The 16,532-nt window shown below is 19.5% G+C and overlaps 6 protein-coding genes across 6 annotated transcripts, besides 20 other annotated features; 5 read left to right on the forward strand and 1 right to left on the reverse strand. All coding sequences in view use genetic code 6, as the record gives it.

Annotated features, from left to right (window-relative positions):
* Positions 1-381: 381 nt before the first annotated feature.
* Positions 382-933, forward strand: IMG5_013670 (hypothetical protein; the record flags this gene model as incomplete). The annotated part of the gene is made up of 1 exon (XM_004039639.1): positions 382-933. A coding segment is annotated over one exon (552 nt), but the record flags the coding sequence as incomplete, so codon positions are not given.
* A 348-nt stretch (positions 934-1,281) lies between these two features.
* IMG5_013680 (hypothetical protein) lies at positions 1,282-3,522 on the forward strand (the record flags this gene model as incomplete). Its single annotated transcript, XM_004039640.1, has 6 exons — positions 1,282-1,362; positions 1,418-1,588; positions 2,731-3,060; positions 3,102-3,179; positions 3,230-3,308; positions 3,414-3,522. 6 exons carry the CDS (start codon positions 1,282-1,284, stop codon positions 3,458-3,460), a joined length of 786 nt encoding a protein of 261 aa, XP_004039688.1. The 3' UTR covers positions 3,461-3,522.
* Positions 1,620-1,692: a microsatellite.
* Positions 1,957-2,022: a microsatellite.
* Positions 1,967-2,022: a microsatellite.
* Positions 1,967-2,025: a microsatellite.
* Positions 1,977-2,022: a microsatellite.
* Positions 2,395-2,551: a microsatellite.
* Positions 2,402-2,452: a microsatellite.
* Positions 2,422-2,549: a microsatellite.
* Positions 2,424-2,541: a microsatellite.
* Positions 2,424-2,549: a microsatellite.
* Positions 2,424-2,600: a microsatellite.
* Positions 2,501-2,589: a microsatellite.
* An 11-nt stretch (positions 3,523-3,533) lies between the features above and the next one.
* Positions 3,534-3,563: a microsatellite.
* Positions 3,537-3,591: a microsatellite.
* A 24-nt stretch (positions 3,592-3,615) lies between these two features.
* On the forward strand, positions 3,616-6,165 carry IMG5_013690 (hypothetical protein; the record flags this gene model as incomplete). The annotated part of the gene is made up of 7 exons (XM_004039641.1): positions 3,616-3,767; positions 3,825-3,933; positions 3,995-4,225; positions 4,273-4,647; positions 4,707-5,294; positions 5,685-5,933; positions 5,977-6,165. 7 exons carry the CDS (start codon positions 3,616-3,618, stop codon positions 6,163-6,165), a joined length of 1,893 nt encoding a protein of 630 aa, XP_004039689.1.
* Positions 5,304-5,381: a microsatellite.
* A 358-nt stretch (positions 6,166-6,523) lies between the features above and the next one.
* Positions 6,524-6,567: a microsatellite.
* A 1,478-nt stretch (positions 6,568-8,045) lies between these two features.
* Positions 8,046-9,051, forward strand: IMG5_013700 (hypothetical protein). Its single transcript, XM_004039642.1, has one exon. It carries the CDS (start codon positions 8,158-8,160, stop codon positions 8,494-8,496), a length of 339 nt encoding a protein of 112 aa, XP_004039690.1. The 5' UTR covers positions 8,046-8,157; the 3' UTR covers positions 8,497-9,051.
* Positions 9,052-9,369: 318 nt separating this feature from the next.
* Positions 9,370-9,417: a microsatellite.
* Positions 9,418-9,842: 425 nt separating this feature from the next.
* Positions 9,843-9,879: a microsatellite.
* Positions 9,880-10,183: 304 nt separating this feature from the next.
* On the forward strand, positions 10,184-14,152 carry IMG5_013710 (hypothetical protein). Its single transcript, XM_004039643.1, has 6 exons — positions 10,184-10,728; positions 10,778-11,586; positions 11,635-11,698; positions 11,742-12,386; positions 12,438-13,378; positions 13,439-14,152. The coding sequence occupies exons 1-6, from the start codon at positions 10,195-10,197 to the stop codon at positions 14,121-14,123; spliced, it is 3,678 nt and encodes a 1,225-aa protein (XP_004039691.1). The 5' UTR covers positions 10,184-10,194; the 3' UTR covers positions 14,124-14,152.
* A 299-nt stretch (positions 14,153-14,451) lies between these two features.
* Positions 14,452-14,502: a microsatellite.
* Positions 14,464-14,493: a microsatellite.
* Positions 14,503-15,132: 630 nt separating the features above from the next.
* IMG5_013720 (protein kinase domain protein) lies at positions 15,133-15,675 on the reverse strand (the record flags this gene model as incomplete). The annotated part of the gene is made up of 3 exons (XM_004039644.1): positions 15,133-15,193; positions 15,289-15,458; positions 15,511-15,675. Coding segments are annotated over 3 exons (396 nt in total), but the record flags the coding sequence as incomplete, so codon positions are not given.
* Between the last annotated feature and the right edge of the window lie 857 nt (positions 15,676-16,532).

Below are 16,532 nucleotides of genomic sequence, written 5' to 3' on the forward strand. Positions count from 1 at the left end.
AAATTGTTTTCATAATACATATTAGAATATAAATAAATTATCATAAAAATCCATTAGAAATTAAATAAAATTATTATATTAAAGATTATATTTTTATATTTAAATAGTTTATTATAAAAATATTTTTAATTTAAAAAATCATTAAAAAATATATAATTTTATATAAACACATGTTTTAAATATTAAAATTTTGTTAATTATTTTTTTTTTAAAAAAAATAAAATAAAATAAATTAAAAAAATATTGATATATAATAAAACGTATTAAACATAAATAGAAAAAGTAAAAATTTTAAAATAAAAAATATAAAAAAAAAAAAAATTAATTAAAAATATGTAAATATAAGAAATTAAAGAAGATCCATTAAGTTACAAAAAGGAAAATGTTCGTGGAGATAAGAAAGGAGGAAGAGTAAATAAAGGATCCAATAGATCGCCTAAAGTAGATCGTTAGGATACTACAGGATACAAAAAGCATCCTCATGGAAACAATTCACATAAAAACTATACCCATAAATACATCAGAAAATCTTAACAAGGAGATGAATAACTTCTTAATGATGACTAAAAGCCAAGAAATAACAATAGATAATATTAAAACATATACGAAAGAGTTAGTATTTATAATTGGGATAGAAATTAGATTACTTTGGAAACTCCTATTCCTGAAAGACCCAAAGAAAAAGAAATTTTAAAAGAACCTAGAAGAGAAGATTTAAACAAATTAATAGATGATATCGAAAATTAAATTGATAATGCTATTAATAAAAAAAATAAAAAACTTAAGAAATTTTAAGCTTAAATAAGAACTAAAAACAAGAATTAAATGACTAACAAACCCCTATATAATAACTTTTAAAAGAATAACTTAATATTCTCAAATCTAAAAAGGAAGAATTCGAGAAACACAAAAAAAACATTAAGACATTGCTGATTAAATTTAAGCAGTCGTAAATACTATTTTTTTTCAAAACAATTAATTTTTTTTTTTTAAAGTTCAAAAGATAAAACGAACTAAGAGGTAAAATGAGAAAATGCTTGAATGAAAGTAAATCCTTGCAGAACTTGTTGCTTTATAAAAGAAAGTTGACAATGAAAACTTACTAATTAAGAAGAAAGAAGAATTGTCTCTTAAATTGAAGATCTTAAGCTTTCTCTACCTTATGCCGCGTAAGAGAATATTATTTAATTTTTCTTTATTTATTTTTTATATAGTCCTCTATAAAAATTAGAATATGAAAAAGTCGAACTCGAAAAATAAGGTAAATAATTAAAAGGAAAAATGGGAGCTGCTTTTAAAGCTTTCAAATAAGCTTAAGAAAAAGTCGACGAATATAGATCTAATTTAGATGACTTAAAAAAAGTATTATTTAATATTCTATTCCATTTTATTTATTTATTTTAAATAAAAATTTTAGATAAAAAAAGATTCATATGGAAAAAAAACCCCTGAAATTGAACTTATTAAGGGTGAATGTTAAAAGTAAGTAGATGAACTAAAAAAGATGAAAAATGATGCTTACAATAATTTCTCTAATTAAATGAAAGCATATAAGGATTAATAAGAATTATACAGATATATTGAATTCGTAAAGAAATAAGTAGATTATTTAAGAAGATAAGAAAAGAAAAAAAAGAAGAAGAAGAATATAAAAAAAGAGAAAAAGAAGAGAAAATTAAAGAAGAAGAAAATAAGAAAAACAAATATCTTAAATATGTTGACATGGCTGAAACCTTAATTAAATACTTACAAAGATTATCTGGAAAAAAACCAGATAAATCTAATTAATAGGATTAATAAATTGAATAAAACTAACCCTAATAAACTTAATTAAACAAAGAAGATATTGAAAAGCTTATAAAAAATGAAAAAATGACAGTTCTTGTAAGCAAAAAAGATTAACCTGACAAATCAAGAGATTTCTTCAGTGGATAAGGAAAAAATCAAAAGAAAAACTAATAATAGAAATAGTAAAGATAAGAATAATAATAATAATAATAAAAATAAGAATAGTAATAATAAAAAAATGAAATCAAAATAATGTTCAATCATACTTTTGAAATCCTTAAAGGCTTTAATATATTATCAGTTAGTACTCCTCTTTTGAAAGAAGAAATCGATAAGTCTATTTCTTTATTATAAGAAAAGAAATAATATTATATTGATTTACCTAATTAGGAAAATCTTTAAGATTTACAATAGTAAAAATAATAACGTTAAGGTGAAAAATAAAATCACAACCATTAGAAAAAGCAGGTTAAATAGATTGATTTAGATGAAAATTCATTCCCAACTATGTCTTGATTTTTTTCTTTTTTATTTTAGATATGATTCAAACTTTTCAATAATTTGTGAGGAATAGAATTCGTTAAAATAAATAACAAATTATTTTATATTTATTTATATATTTTAAAATTTTTTTATATATATTATATAAATTTCTCTATATATAAATATTTATATATTATATAAATTTCTCTATATATAAATATTTATATATTATATAAATTTATTTATATATAAATATTTATATATTATATATTTATATAAAAAATAACATATTTATTTTTATAATAAAAATATATATATAAAATTTATATCTATATTATATTTTAAAAAATATTATTTTTAATATATAATAAAATTTAAAAAATATTTTTTTTTTAAAAAAAAAGATAATATGGTAAGATATTTTAATGTAAAAAACAAATTATTAATTATAATAAATAGGGTTTAATTTCACTATTAAGAAATTTAAGATAAGGTTAAAAAGAAATAAGATTGTTAGTTTTAGGTTTAGATAATGCAGGAAAAACTACAATATTAAAAGCACTTTCGAATGAAGATATTACAACAATAAAACCAACACATGGTTTTAATATAAAAAACTTAACTCATGAAGGTTTTAAGTTAAATGTATGGGATGTAGGTGGTTAAAAAGCTCTTCGTACTTATTGGCAAAATTATTTCGAAAACACAGATGCCCTTGTTTATGTTATTGATTCTTCTGATTCTAAAAGGTTAAATGAATCTGGTGAAGAATTATAAAAACTGCTTTAAGTAATAATCTTAATTATATTTTTTTTTATTTTATTTAAAAGGAAAAGGACTTAGCAGGTGTTCCTTTATTACTATATGCTAATAAATAAGATTTAAATTTAGCTTTACCTCCTGATGAAGTATTTTTTTATTATTTAAATGTTTTTGTTAATAAATTGTTTTCTTTAAGATAAGTGAAACATTAAAGTTAGATGATATAAAGGATAGACCTTGGTCAATTGTAGCTTGTTCTGCTGTTACTAAAGAAGGTTTATATTTATTTTATATTTTTAATAATATTATATAATGCTTTTTATTTAATATATTTATTCAATTATAAATAAACATAAATAATATTATTTTTTAATATTTAGGAATAGATGAAGGACTTGAATGGCTTGTTTAGAATATTAAAAAATGATTTTTGTTTTATTTTTATATTTTCATAAATAAATTTCTTTTTAAATTAACTTTCTTTTTTTAAATAACAATTTTTAAAATAAAAAATATTAAAATAATAAATAAAATATATATTAAGATAACAAACAAAAAGTATAACTTAATTATTTAATAAGAATGTAAAAAGGAAAAATATAAATTCAAGTTTCTAGAGGAAATATAGATTTATTAATACGTTCTACATATTAAGAAATCAATAAATTAAAACTTAAAAGTGAACGTTTCTAAAAAAAAAAAAGATAAGAAGATGATAAGCTCCGAAAAGAAAGGTACAAATTAAAAAAAAATTAATAATACCTATTTTAAAAATACAAATATAATTTAAGATATGAAAGCATTTAAAATGAAGCCGCTTCTTCAGGAAAAAGAAATGCTGCTTTAGAAATGAAGTGGGCTGAATTGAATGATATTGAAGAATGTGAAGAATTAAATGCAGTATTTATTACCGAAAAATAAAAATATTAAATATTTATTTTATAAATAAAAAAATTAAAAGTAAATACAAGAATAGTAAAAAGTATTTGCATAAATAATTGAAGGAAAAGAAAATCTAAGAAAAGAATTTGAAGATGAATTAAAAAAGAAAGATGATGAATACATAAAAATGCTTAAAGAATAATCTAATGATATTAGAGATATGATTAAATAAATGAGAAGTTAATATACTTCTGTTAGATTAGCAAATTTAAATGAATTTGAAGATATTGAAAAACAATTTGAATAGGATGTAAATTTATTTTTTGTATTTATATATTAATTTTTTTTAAAAAATAGAGATAAAATTTAATTAAAGAATAATAAACAGAAATCGATAAAATATTCGAAAAACATAACAGTATAGAGAAAGAATATGTAGATTAATATGCAGCAAAAGAAGAAGATAATATCAAAAACATAGAAGATTTAAGAATAAAAGGAGCCAAACATTACGCAGAATTAAAAATAACAATGGAAACTGAAATTTAAGATTTAGAAAAATGCTTTGAAGACATGAAAGCATTATATTAACTTATTACTGAAAAATTAGACTATAGTTTAAAAGTTTTGAAAGAAAAACATGATGAAAACAACACTTTGTGTGATGAACTTAAAAGAAGAGAAAATAATTACAAAAACAGACTAAAAGATTTAATTAGGGATTATAATTAAGTTAATTTATTTTATTTTATTTTTAATCAAATATATTAATATATATTAATTATTTTTAGAAAGATAAGAACTTTAAAGAGGAAAATAAAAGATTAACTTAGGAATATAAAAGGGTTATAAAATAATTCAAAGAATTATAAAGAAAATTCAAACATTTCGAAAAAGCTGATATGGAAAGATACACTGAAATTTAAAAAATGAATGAAGCTGAAGTACAAAAACTAAAAGAATAAATAATTAAATGCAATATGACAATACACGTTTAGTAATTAGGAATAAAATGGGTAAATCATTTGACGGAAGAAGAAATTATAGCTAACTAATTAGCAAGTTAATAACCTGTTTTAGCGGAATCTGAAGAAGTATAGTTTTTGGTAAGCGAAAGTAAATTAAAAGAAATTTGCAAAATTATATTAGATGAAGCTGACTTTTTGATTGATGATAAACTTAGAGAAGAATTAGAAGGTAAACCAGAACATGAAAACATTTCTTAAAGATTAGATTGTATTAAAAAATGTTTATATATAGAATCAACAGATGAAATGAATATTTTTATAAAATAATTAATAACAACATGCAGAGTAAAAACTTTAGATGAATAATAAATGGAAGCTAAGTAAAGACTTATAGAGGCAGGAATAATTAAAGTATTATTGATAAATAAATATATAAATAAATAAATAAATAAATAAATAAATAAATATTAATAAAATAATAAATAAAATAAATAAATATTTTTATATTTTAATTAGCTATTAATAAAATTTTATATATTTATTTTATAAAATTAGGAAATAAAAGAAGAATAAAATGAAGAAGTATGTGAAAATAATTAAAACGATTAAATTTTAAATTAATAATAATAAAATTTACAACAAGTATAAAATCTTAAAGATTAAAATTTTCATAAAAATTAAAATGAATAATAATAATAATTATAAGTTGATAAATAAACGAATAAAAAAGATGATGATAAATAAAATTCTAAAAAATAAAAAGAAGTAGATTTTGTTGAACCAGTAGAATAATAATCATAGGAAGAATAGTTTGTTTAAGAAATAGATTTGGAAACTACTTAAATCAATATTAATGAAATTATTAGATTTTTATAAAATTGGCAAACAACTAAAGAATAAAGAAAGCATATGCTTGAAAGTTAAAGCTCTAAAAAAGCTGTTAAATAAGAAACTCAAAGAGAAATAAAGGAAAGAATTGCTAGAGAAGGTAAAAAATATTGGGAAAAACTTACATAAGTACTCCCTGCTAGAACTTTTAGAATTTGGAATGTAATTATTTAATTTTTAATCTTTTTTTAAACTTATTTTTTAGGTATTAGATAAATCTTTATCAGAGTATTATGAATTATTATTAGAAAGATAAAAACTTATTGAAGAAACTAGTGATTTACATAATTAAAATGAAGAACTTAAAAACTTGTTAAATCAATATATTTAAATTGATCATGAACTTATTATTAGGCCAACAAGGCTTATTAATGTTGATTAAGCATAGAAATGAAAACATAATTATTATCAAATAAATGAAGATTTTATATTAATATAATGTATTTTTAAATAAATATACAAAAGATATATTAATAAAAATAAATAAAATGATTGTAATAATTTATTAATTTATATATATTTAATTATTATAATTTTATTTTAAAATCAATTATAAATAAGTATATATTTTACAACTTCTCTTAATTAAAATAATTTGTTTTTTTAAGTAAAATTTAATTTTCAAAGGTTTTTTAATATAAATTTTTAAAAATGTTATTTTCTATTTTCTAATGGTGGAATAAATAATATTTTTTAATTAATCTTTTAAATTTTAATATATATTATTTTTTTATTTTTTTATTTTTAATAAGAAATATTCTAAATTAAATATAATCTATATTAAAAATAATATAAAATATTTATATTTAAATAATATTGAAATTTATCCTCTTAATAAAAATATAATAATGAATTAAAAATAAAGTGAAAATTCTGAAGAAGATGAATAAGAAAACATTTAAATAACTTAAAATAGTAATATTTAATAATTGAATTCGTAAAATCAATAATCTAAGTAAAACTAATAAAGATAAACCAAAATTTAGTTAAATGTAATAGAATAAAAACAGCTGAATAGATAAAATAATAATCAATAAAATGAAAATAAATAAAAAACTATTAAAAATTTGAATATGCCTAATTAATATTATAATATTCTTTTTTATAAAAATTAAATAAAATGTCTTCCAGATTTATAAGGTGAATATATTAATTATATTCTTACAGAGTGGTAAATATATAAAAATTATAATAAAAGTAAACTATATAATTATATATATTATAAGGAAAGGTAATTATGAGTTATTGGAAAAAAATCATCAATACATTTAATGGCTATTCCCTAATAATTATAGTTCACGCTTTAATAAATATTCATTTAAATTAAATCCTTATGAAACTTAAGAGTTTAAGAAAAAATAAAAATTATATATGAAATTAGTGAAGTAAATTTAATATATGTACTATTTTAATTATTTTTATTAAAAAGAGCTTATGATCTTATTTATGATTTTTTCGGTTTTAAAATAAAGAATTATTAAAGTGGGCATATAGAATTAAATTAAAATTATAAGAAAAGATTTAATAGTTGTTTTTTAATTAACACCCATAATCATTTAAGAATCGTTAGAATTTTAGCGCATTAAAATATAGTTGGATTCAGAAGATATGCTATTTAATTAGTAAAATTTTTAGAAGAATAAATTTATGGAAACAATCAGTAATAAAAAATAAATAAACCTCCACCTTTAAGGTAATTACAACATTTTCAAATTGTTAAAAGTTGGAAAAATTATGGAAGTGAAGCTACTCAATAATAACTTGAAAATTCTTGTCTAGAAACTATAGAAAATATAAATATAGAATCTAACTATTTTAAATTATTTAAAGAAAATGAATATGAAAATATAATAGTTAAGACTAATAATTTAAAATAATGATTTTTATATATATTATAGTAAAAATAATTAAAAATTTATATTTAAGCTTTAATAATAATAAATACATTTTTATATTAATGTAAATAAAAAATATAAAATAATCATTTACTGTAAAAAACGTAAATAAAATAAAGAATAAATAACTATTTATAATAAAATCGCATATAAATATAGAAAAATAATAAAATTATAATATAATGTATTTGATTTATATGTAATTAAATATATTATAATTGAAATTTTATATTTTAAAAATTATTTTTTTAAAATAAATAATTTTTCATTATTTAAGCATCTTAAATAAATTTTATATATAATTTTTTACATGAATTTTAAGGTATAAATTTCTTAAAATTTGTATTATTTTGAAAACTAATTAATTGGATAAGGTAGCTACGGTTAAGTCTACAAAGGCAAATACATATTAGAAAATGGACAAGAAACAGAAGTAGCTATTAAAAAGTTGAGAAAAAAGCTACTTAATAATTAATCTATAAACGAATATTATGAAAGAGAAATATAAATATCATACCAAATATAATAATTAGTATAAAATAATGCAAATTTAGTAAAATTACACGAAGTTGTTGTCAATAATGAATAAAATGATTCTTATATTGTAATGGAATTATGTGATTAAGATAATTTATTAAAATTAAAATTAAAATTTGGTAGGATTTAATGGCAAATTGCTCTTCAGTATATTTTATAAATAGCCAATGGTCTTTAAACTTTACATGATTTTAATATTACACACAGAGATATTAAATTGGAAAATATTTTCCTTAAATATGACTATTAATCAAATAAATATATTGTTAAATTAGGTGATTATGGATTAATGACAAATAATGATTTAAAAGTAAATTTTTTTTTTTTAATTTTATATTTAAAAAAGGTTTCAAAAGTTGGTACTATTACTAATATGGCACCTGAAATGCTTTTGTTAGAACCTTAAAATCAAATATATACTCATAAAGTAGATATATGGGCTGTAGGATGCATTTTACATGAATTAATTGTAGGAGAAAAAATTTTTCAGGAAAATAATCCGAATATTGTAAGAATAAATATTCTAAATTTTAAGAGTTATAAAGATTTTTGGAAGGAAAATATGTTTTAGGAATTGGTGCCTGAAAATATAGCTGATTTATTAGATAATATGATTTAGTAAAATGTTGCTTAGAGATTTAATGCCAATGAATTATATATTGCGATTTTTTAAATATTATAAATGACACCAAAATATAGTTATTATAGTTAAACTGAAAATAATAATTTAGAATTTGTTGATTAAAATTAATATTTTAATAATCAAAAAGTTTATTATGAGAAAATAAAGAATATTTCTTTAGAATTATAATCAAATGAAGTAATAGAACAATAAATTAGTTTTTAATAGATAAATTCATAAAATAAAGATAATTTAGAATAAAAATTGAGTATAAATGATTTGAAATAAAAAATAGCAGATTTGGAGCAAGAATTAGATTATACAAGAAATGAAAAAGAAGAAAAAATAAAATAGATTTTCTCTCTTTAGGGTATATTGGATGATATGAAATTTTAAAGCTCTATTTAGGAAAAAAAATTAATAATTTCTAAAACCTAATTTTTAATTATAATTAATAAAAATAATAATTATAATAAAATATTGTTGAATTAAATAATTAATTAAAATCTAAAAACGATTAAATAGAATTTTTAACATAAAATGAAATTAAAATTTAATAGAATAATTTAATTTAAATCTAATAAATATATTTTTAATAAAATATTGTAATTGAAAAATTATAATAAGAATTAACTTAAACAATTTATCAAAAAAATTAAAATGAAATTTAGGTTGTTAATAATACTGTTGAAATTTAAATGCTTCAGAAATAAATTAAGCAATTAGAATTGAAAAATTTAGAATATAGTTAATAAATTTTAAGTAAAAATTCAGAAAATATTTAATTCAAATATATATTAAATCATAATATAAGTGATATTTTGGAAAAAATTTAAACTATTAATTTGGATATTAACAATTAAAAATAATAAGACTTACTATTTATAATTATTAATAATTTAAATTAATTCAAAAGTTAATTAAAATTAGAATGAAATTATTAAATCAGGTAAAAATTAGATCATATTAAACAGTTGATTAAAATATTTATGTAAATATAAAACATTTTTATTTATTTATTTAATTTTTAAAATATTTATTTTATAAAAATATTATGAATTTGATTTTTTTTATTTTTTTTGTTTAAAAAAAAAATATATATTTATAAATTATTCGATAAATATATTATATATTAATTAATAAAATAAATTATTAAAAATATATATTTAAATAAATTCTTACACGTAAAAAGTAAATTTTCATATCTTTTTTTATATAATTAAATTTATTAAAAAAATAAATATAAAATAAAAAACTATATTATATATATATATTAAATTTAAAAAAGTTAACAAAAGAAGTAAAATATATACACAAACATTTTCATAAAAAAAAATATATATTTATATATATAAAATAGCTAACAATAATGATAGTAAAATTTGAAGCAAAAAGTAAAAGAGTAAAAGGATTAGCGTTCCATCCTATAAGACCTTGGGTTTTATCTGCATTACACACTGGTGAGATATAATTATGGGATTATCGCCTTAAATAACTTTTGGATGTATTTGAAGACCATGAAGGTCCTGTAAGAGGAATCGATTTTCATCCCACATAGCCTCTTTTCACATCTGGAGGTGATGATTATAAAATCAGAGTATGGAATTACAAGCAAAAGAAATGTTTATTTGTAATGAAAGGTCATTTAGATTATATCCGAACAGTTTAATTTCATCATGAACTTCCTTGGATTTTAAGTGCTTCAGATGATTAAACTATAAGAATATGGAATTGGCAAAACCGAAACATGATTGCAATTTTAACAGGACATTCACATTATGTTATGTGTGCTTAATTCCATCCTTCTAAAGATTTAATTGCTTCCTGTTCTTTAGATTAGACTTTACGTATTTGGGATTTTACAGCTACGAGAAAAAAATTCATGCAATCTTCATCTAATAAAGTAATTTTTATATATTTTTTATATATTTAACAAAAATAAATATTTTTAGTCCTCTACATAAATGCATAGTGGAAACGAAGTCGACATTCATTCAGTTTTAGAAGGACATGAAAGAGGTATTAATTGGTGTTGTTTCCATCCTACTTTGAATTTAATAGCTTCTGCTGGTGACGACAAGAAAGTTAAAATTTGGAAATATACTGAAACCAAAGCTTGGGAACATGACTCTTTATACGGACATAATAATAATGTTTCTTCAGTCACTTTCCATCCTAAATTAGATATTATTTTATCTAATAGTGAAGACAAGACCACAAAAGTATGGGACTTAAACAAAAGATTGCCCATGGATACTTTTAAGAGAGATAATGATAGGTTTTGGGTTCTATGCGTCCATCCTGAAAATTTGACTTTTGCTTCTGGATGTGACAGCGGATTTTTCGTTTTTTCTTTGTTTAAAGAAGGAATTCCTTAAGCTTTAACTGATAATGATAATTTGTTTTACACTTATAGGAGATAAATAAAACATTTTAATCTTAATTAAAAAGTGGAAAGTATTGTAAAAACTTTCGAATCTTCATCTTAGGGAACTTTAATAAGTGACAATATAATATTCTTATAATATAATAATTATGAAAGTTAAAATATTTAATTTATCGTTGGAGTTGATTAGAAAGATAAATCTGTGAATAAATACGTGCTACTTTCTTATGATACTAATAAATTTGATGATGTGAAAAATTCGAAGGAATCTCAAAAAACTTTTTACGCAAAAGGAGCTGTTTTTGTATCCAAAAACAAAATTGCGAGAATTAGAGAATCTTTAGAAGTCGAAATATACAACGTGGATCTAGACTCGTAAAAAATTAAAAGCAATACATTTTTTAAGTAAAATAAAAAATATAGAACAAGCAATTCGCTACCAGATATTAGAGACGTTAAGAAAATATTTTAAGGGCCAATTGGAAAAGTAAGCAAAAGCTTTATTTTAAAATAATTTTATTATTTTTAAGATAATAATAGTTACAGATGAAAACATTATTTTATATGACACATCTACTAAAAAAGAAATTAGTAAATTCCCTTATAATCCAGAATTTTCGAAAGTAAAGCAAGCTATATGGAATAAATAAAGTACCATGGTTTCTTTGGTTTGTAAGAAAAATATTTATATCCGTAATAAGAATTTGGACAAGATATGTGATATTAAAGAAAAATTCAATATCAAATCCCTTACTTGGCACAATAATTTGATTTTCTATACGACTATAAATCATTTAAAATTCGGTCTTTTAAATGGAGAAACAGGTATTATTAAATGCATTGATTCGAATCTTACAGTAGTTAAGGTGGAAGACAACAACCTTATTTCAATAGATCGTTAATCTAAAATATTAAAAACAAGCATTAATTGCGAAGAATTGTAATTAAAGAAAGCTCTTTATGATAAAAATTGGGAAAAAATAAAGTATTATATGGAAAACAATTAAAAATTAGGAAATTCGGTTGTTTCTTATTTATACAAGAAAAATTATTCGGCAATAGCCCTTAATTTAGTTGAAGATGTTAAAGCCAAATTCTCATTAGCTGTAGATTCAGGAAATTTAGAATAGGCCTTTAAATCCGCAAAAGAATTGAAAGATCCTGAATGTTGGGCTGTAAAATAATATTTTAATTTATAAATAAATAAAAATAATATAAAAAAATAGAGATTAGCTGAAGAAGCTAAAAGATAAGGGAATCATTAAATAGTTGAAATAGCATATCAAAATATAAAAGAGTTCGAAAAATTATCATTTTTATATTTAATAACCGGAAAACAAGAAAAACTCTAAAAAATGCTTGATATCTCGATCAAAAGAGGTGACATAATGGGCAGATTCAACAATGCTTTGATTCTAGGTGATATTCAATAAAGAATCAGAGTATTAGCTGATTCAAACTAATTATAATTAGCCTATTATACTGCTGTAGTCCATAATATGCCCGAATTAGCTTAACCTTTGAAAGATTCTTTAGATTAATTAGACTATTTTGAATAATTAAAATCTTATAAATCCACAGCCATTATACCTCCTAAACCTTTAGTTTTAAATCCAGAAACAAGCCCTCAATGCACCAGAAATTGGCCTCAAAATGTCATCACTGAAGAATATATGGTCATCCTTGCAGAACCTGAAGGAGAAGACAATCAATAAAATAACATTCCTGAAGCAGCCAAAGCCCAAAACAACATAGTTGACGAGGAAGAAATACACGAAGAAGCCTTAAAATAATAAGAAGAAGAGAAAAAAATAAACTTCAATAATGAAGATGATTAAGATATTGGAAATTGGGCCTAAGACGACGACTTAGACATTCCAGAATTTGAAAATGAGAAAAAAGATACTTAGATTTAAAATAATGCGTTTTTAGGAGAAGTTCAATTAAGTAAATTATTAAAGGCAGTAAAATAATCATAAATCCCGGCAGATCATGTATTCTTTGGTTTATTCGAAAACGCTTTCTAACTATGGAAAAAATAATTAGGAATTTACAATTTCCTACCTCTTTTGGGCGAAAGCTTGAAAATAGCTACTTGCTCGTTTACTTTATTTCAATAAATTCCTTTTTTATAACCTACTTAATAACATTTGCATTAAAATAATAAGTAATTTTATAATTATTACATTTTTTTATTTATTTATATATAAAACAAAAAATACAATAGACCTTTTATTTGCAAAAATATGAGTTCTTTATAAAATTTATTAGTTACAGGTTCTAAGTATACAACAGATGGTAAATTTAGTGAATCATTTAATGCTTTTTTGGACGTTTTATATACAATTCCTTTAGTCAAAATCACTAACGAATAAGAACTTAAAGACTTGAAATAATTAATTAGCATATGTTATGAATATTTAATTGCTATGAAATGTGAATTATAAAAAAACAATGAACCAAATCGTAAATTTGAATTGACTGCTTATATGGCCATATGTAATTTGAAACCAAATCATAGAATTTTGACACTTAGAGTAGCTATGAATTAAGCTTACAAATTACAAAACTATATTTATTCGAGCTATTTTGCGAAAAAACTAATTCGCTTGTTGGAAACAAATCCAAATTTAGCTAAACCTGATGTTATTTAAGGAGCTTAAAAGGTACTTAAAGCTTGCGAAGCTAATGGAACTAATGCTAATTAAATTAGCTTTGATGAATCTTGGCTTTATGAAGATGATGCAGCTTATAATATTGATCCTTATACTATGAAAACATTGTAAAATCCCAGAGAAGCTATTAAATGCCCTTATTGTGGGGCAAGACATAACAAAAATATGGTTGATACTATTTGTAAATTGTGTAATTTAGGAAAGTTGGGTATTTAGGTAATGGGTTTAAAAATTTGAATTTGAAAAACAGTATTATATATACAAATAAATATTTTTATTATTATTTATTATTTTTTTGAATTTTTATTAAATAATAATTAAAAATTGAATAATTAATGATTTTTGTATTTGTTTATAATAAAATATATATACATAAATATGTTAAAAGTAATTATAAGTTATTATATATTGAATAAAAAAATAAATAATTAAGATTAAAATATTAATTCATTTTAAATTAAAAAACTTATTTATTTGAAAAAATTTTAAAATCTTAGTTTTTAAATTATTTTCTTTTTATACATTTTATATAAAGATCTTAATAGAAATTAAAAACTTAATAACTTATTTTTATATTTATAATTTTTATTAATATATATTTTTATTATTTATATATATATATATCTTTATTTTCTTGTATATTTTTTGCTGTTTTCAATTTATAAGTTATTCATAAATGGTTTTTAATTTTTAACCAGATTAAAGTAAAAAGTTTTCACTATCTTGCATATTATATTATCGTTATTATAATATTAAAATGATCGACTTAATTATAGAATCAATATAAATTCTTACTTTTACTTTTTTTTCTACTTTATCATTTTATTAATTTATTTTTTCTAAATCTTAAATATTTTAATTTTTATGTTAAAATTAAATTCCTTATTATATTTCTTCAAATTAATCTTTAATATCTTATTTTTCATTTTATTCTTTGCTCGAGTTATTATCAACTAATTATTATTATTCTTTAATTTTTATTTTAATAATTCTATTTCTAATTGATATTTATTATGTATTTATATTTCTTATAAGTTAATCATAGATTAATTTTGATTTTATATTTATAACTATTAATTTAATTAATTTACTTTATTCTTTAATTATGAATTTAAACTTACTAATTATTGAATTTCTTAATTTAATTTATTATTCTCATTTACGATTTTTTAATTTTTTTATTATTCAGTAGTGAATATTTGATTTTGCATTTGCTAAGTTTGTTAATAATTTTAGATATATTAACTCATTTTTACAATCTTCTATATAACTTATTACTTACAAAATGTTAAGTCTTTTACTAGAATCTATTGTAATCATTTAATTTAATAACTAAATTATGTTTTAATTAATCTATACATTAAAATTAACTTATTTGTATCCTTTAAAATTAATAATTGACAATCTTATTTAATTAATATCGTTTCCTTAAAAAAGTTTTTCTCCAATCAACATTTCATGTAAAGCGCATCCAAGAGCCCAAATATCTACTTTTTCATTATATTCTTATTTATTTAAATCTAACATTTCAGGAGCCATATAAAAAATAGTACCAACTTTAGATTATAAATCCTAAAAATAAATTTTATTTTAATTTATTTATATATTAATATAAAGAGTTTACTTCACTATTTTTTAATAAACCGAAATCTCCTAATTTAACTATATAATTATATCCGTAATTAGATTTTTACAAAAAAACATTTTCTAGTTTTATATCTCTATGAGATAATCCTTTTTTATGCAAAACTTTTAATCCTTAGGCTATTTGTAAAGTATATTCTATTGCCTAAATAAGAGAAAATTATTATTAATATTATTTATTTAATAAGTCTTTAAGAGAAAATTTATTGCAAAGCTCCATAACAATAAATGCTTCATCATTGCTTTATATTACATCGTAAATTTAAATAATTTATTTTTTATTTTTAAAACTTTTTTTTAAAAATTATGATATTTATATTTCCTTTTCAAAATATTTATTTAATGTTATTCCATCTTGCATAAGTTATGATATTTTTTTTATAGCTACATCAATATTTATTTGCTAAATTTAATTAAAATAAATGCCTTTATAGACTGTGGAAAATCCCCCTTATCCCAATACACTATTTTAATCATAAGAACAGTATTAACATATTTATTTCATTTATTAAAATATATTATTTTTATAATTTATTTAGATATTTAATTAAAAAAATAAATATTTTTACTAATAAATAATTATAATAAAAAATTAAAATAAGCTTTTTTTTTTCAAATAGTTTATTATAATTTCTTAAAGAAATAATTTTAAGAATATAAACATAATTATATTTAAAATTATAATATTAGTTATTTCGTTCTCTAAATTAAAAAGAAAAAATCCTCTTGATATTCCTTAAAAATAAGTTTCCAAATATATTATTCGTGATTGTTTATATGTTAAAATCTAATTGTATTATTAATAGCTTTAAAAATACTTTAGTAATTATAAATGCCATATTTATAAGATCATTTCTGTATTTATTATTACAAAAAATTTATATAATGGTGGACTATTAGATAAGAAAAAGGACCTGTATTGATATCGATGTGTGTTATAATTTTAACCTCGAATAAATGCAAATGTTGATAGATTGAAAATTGAATTATGGTAGTGATGGT

This window comes from Ichthyophthirius multifiliis (assembly GCF_000220395.1).
Source record: "Ichthyophthirius multifiliis unplaced genomic scaffold scaff_1120509249577, whole genome shotgun sequence".
NCBI classification, from domain to species: domain Eukaryota; phylum Ciliophora; class Oligohymenophorea; order Hymenostomatida; genus Ichthyophthirius; species Ichthyophthirius multifiliis.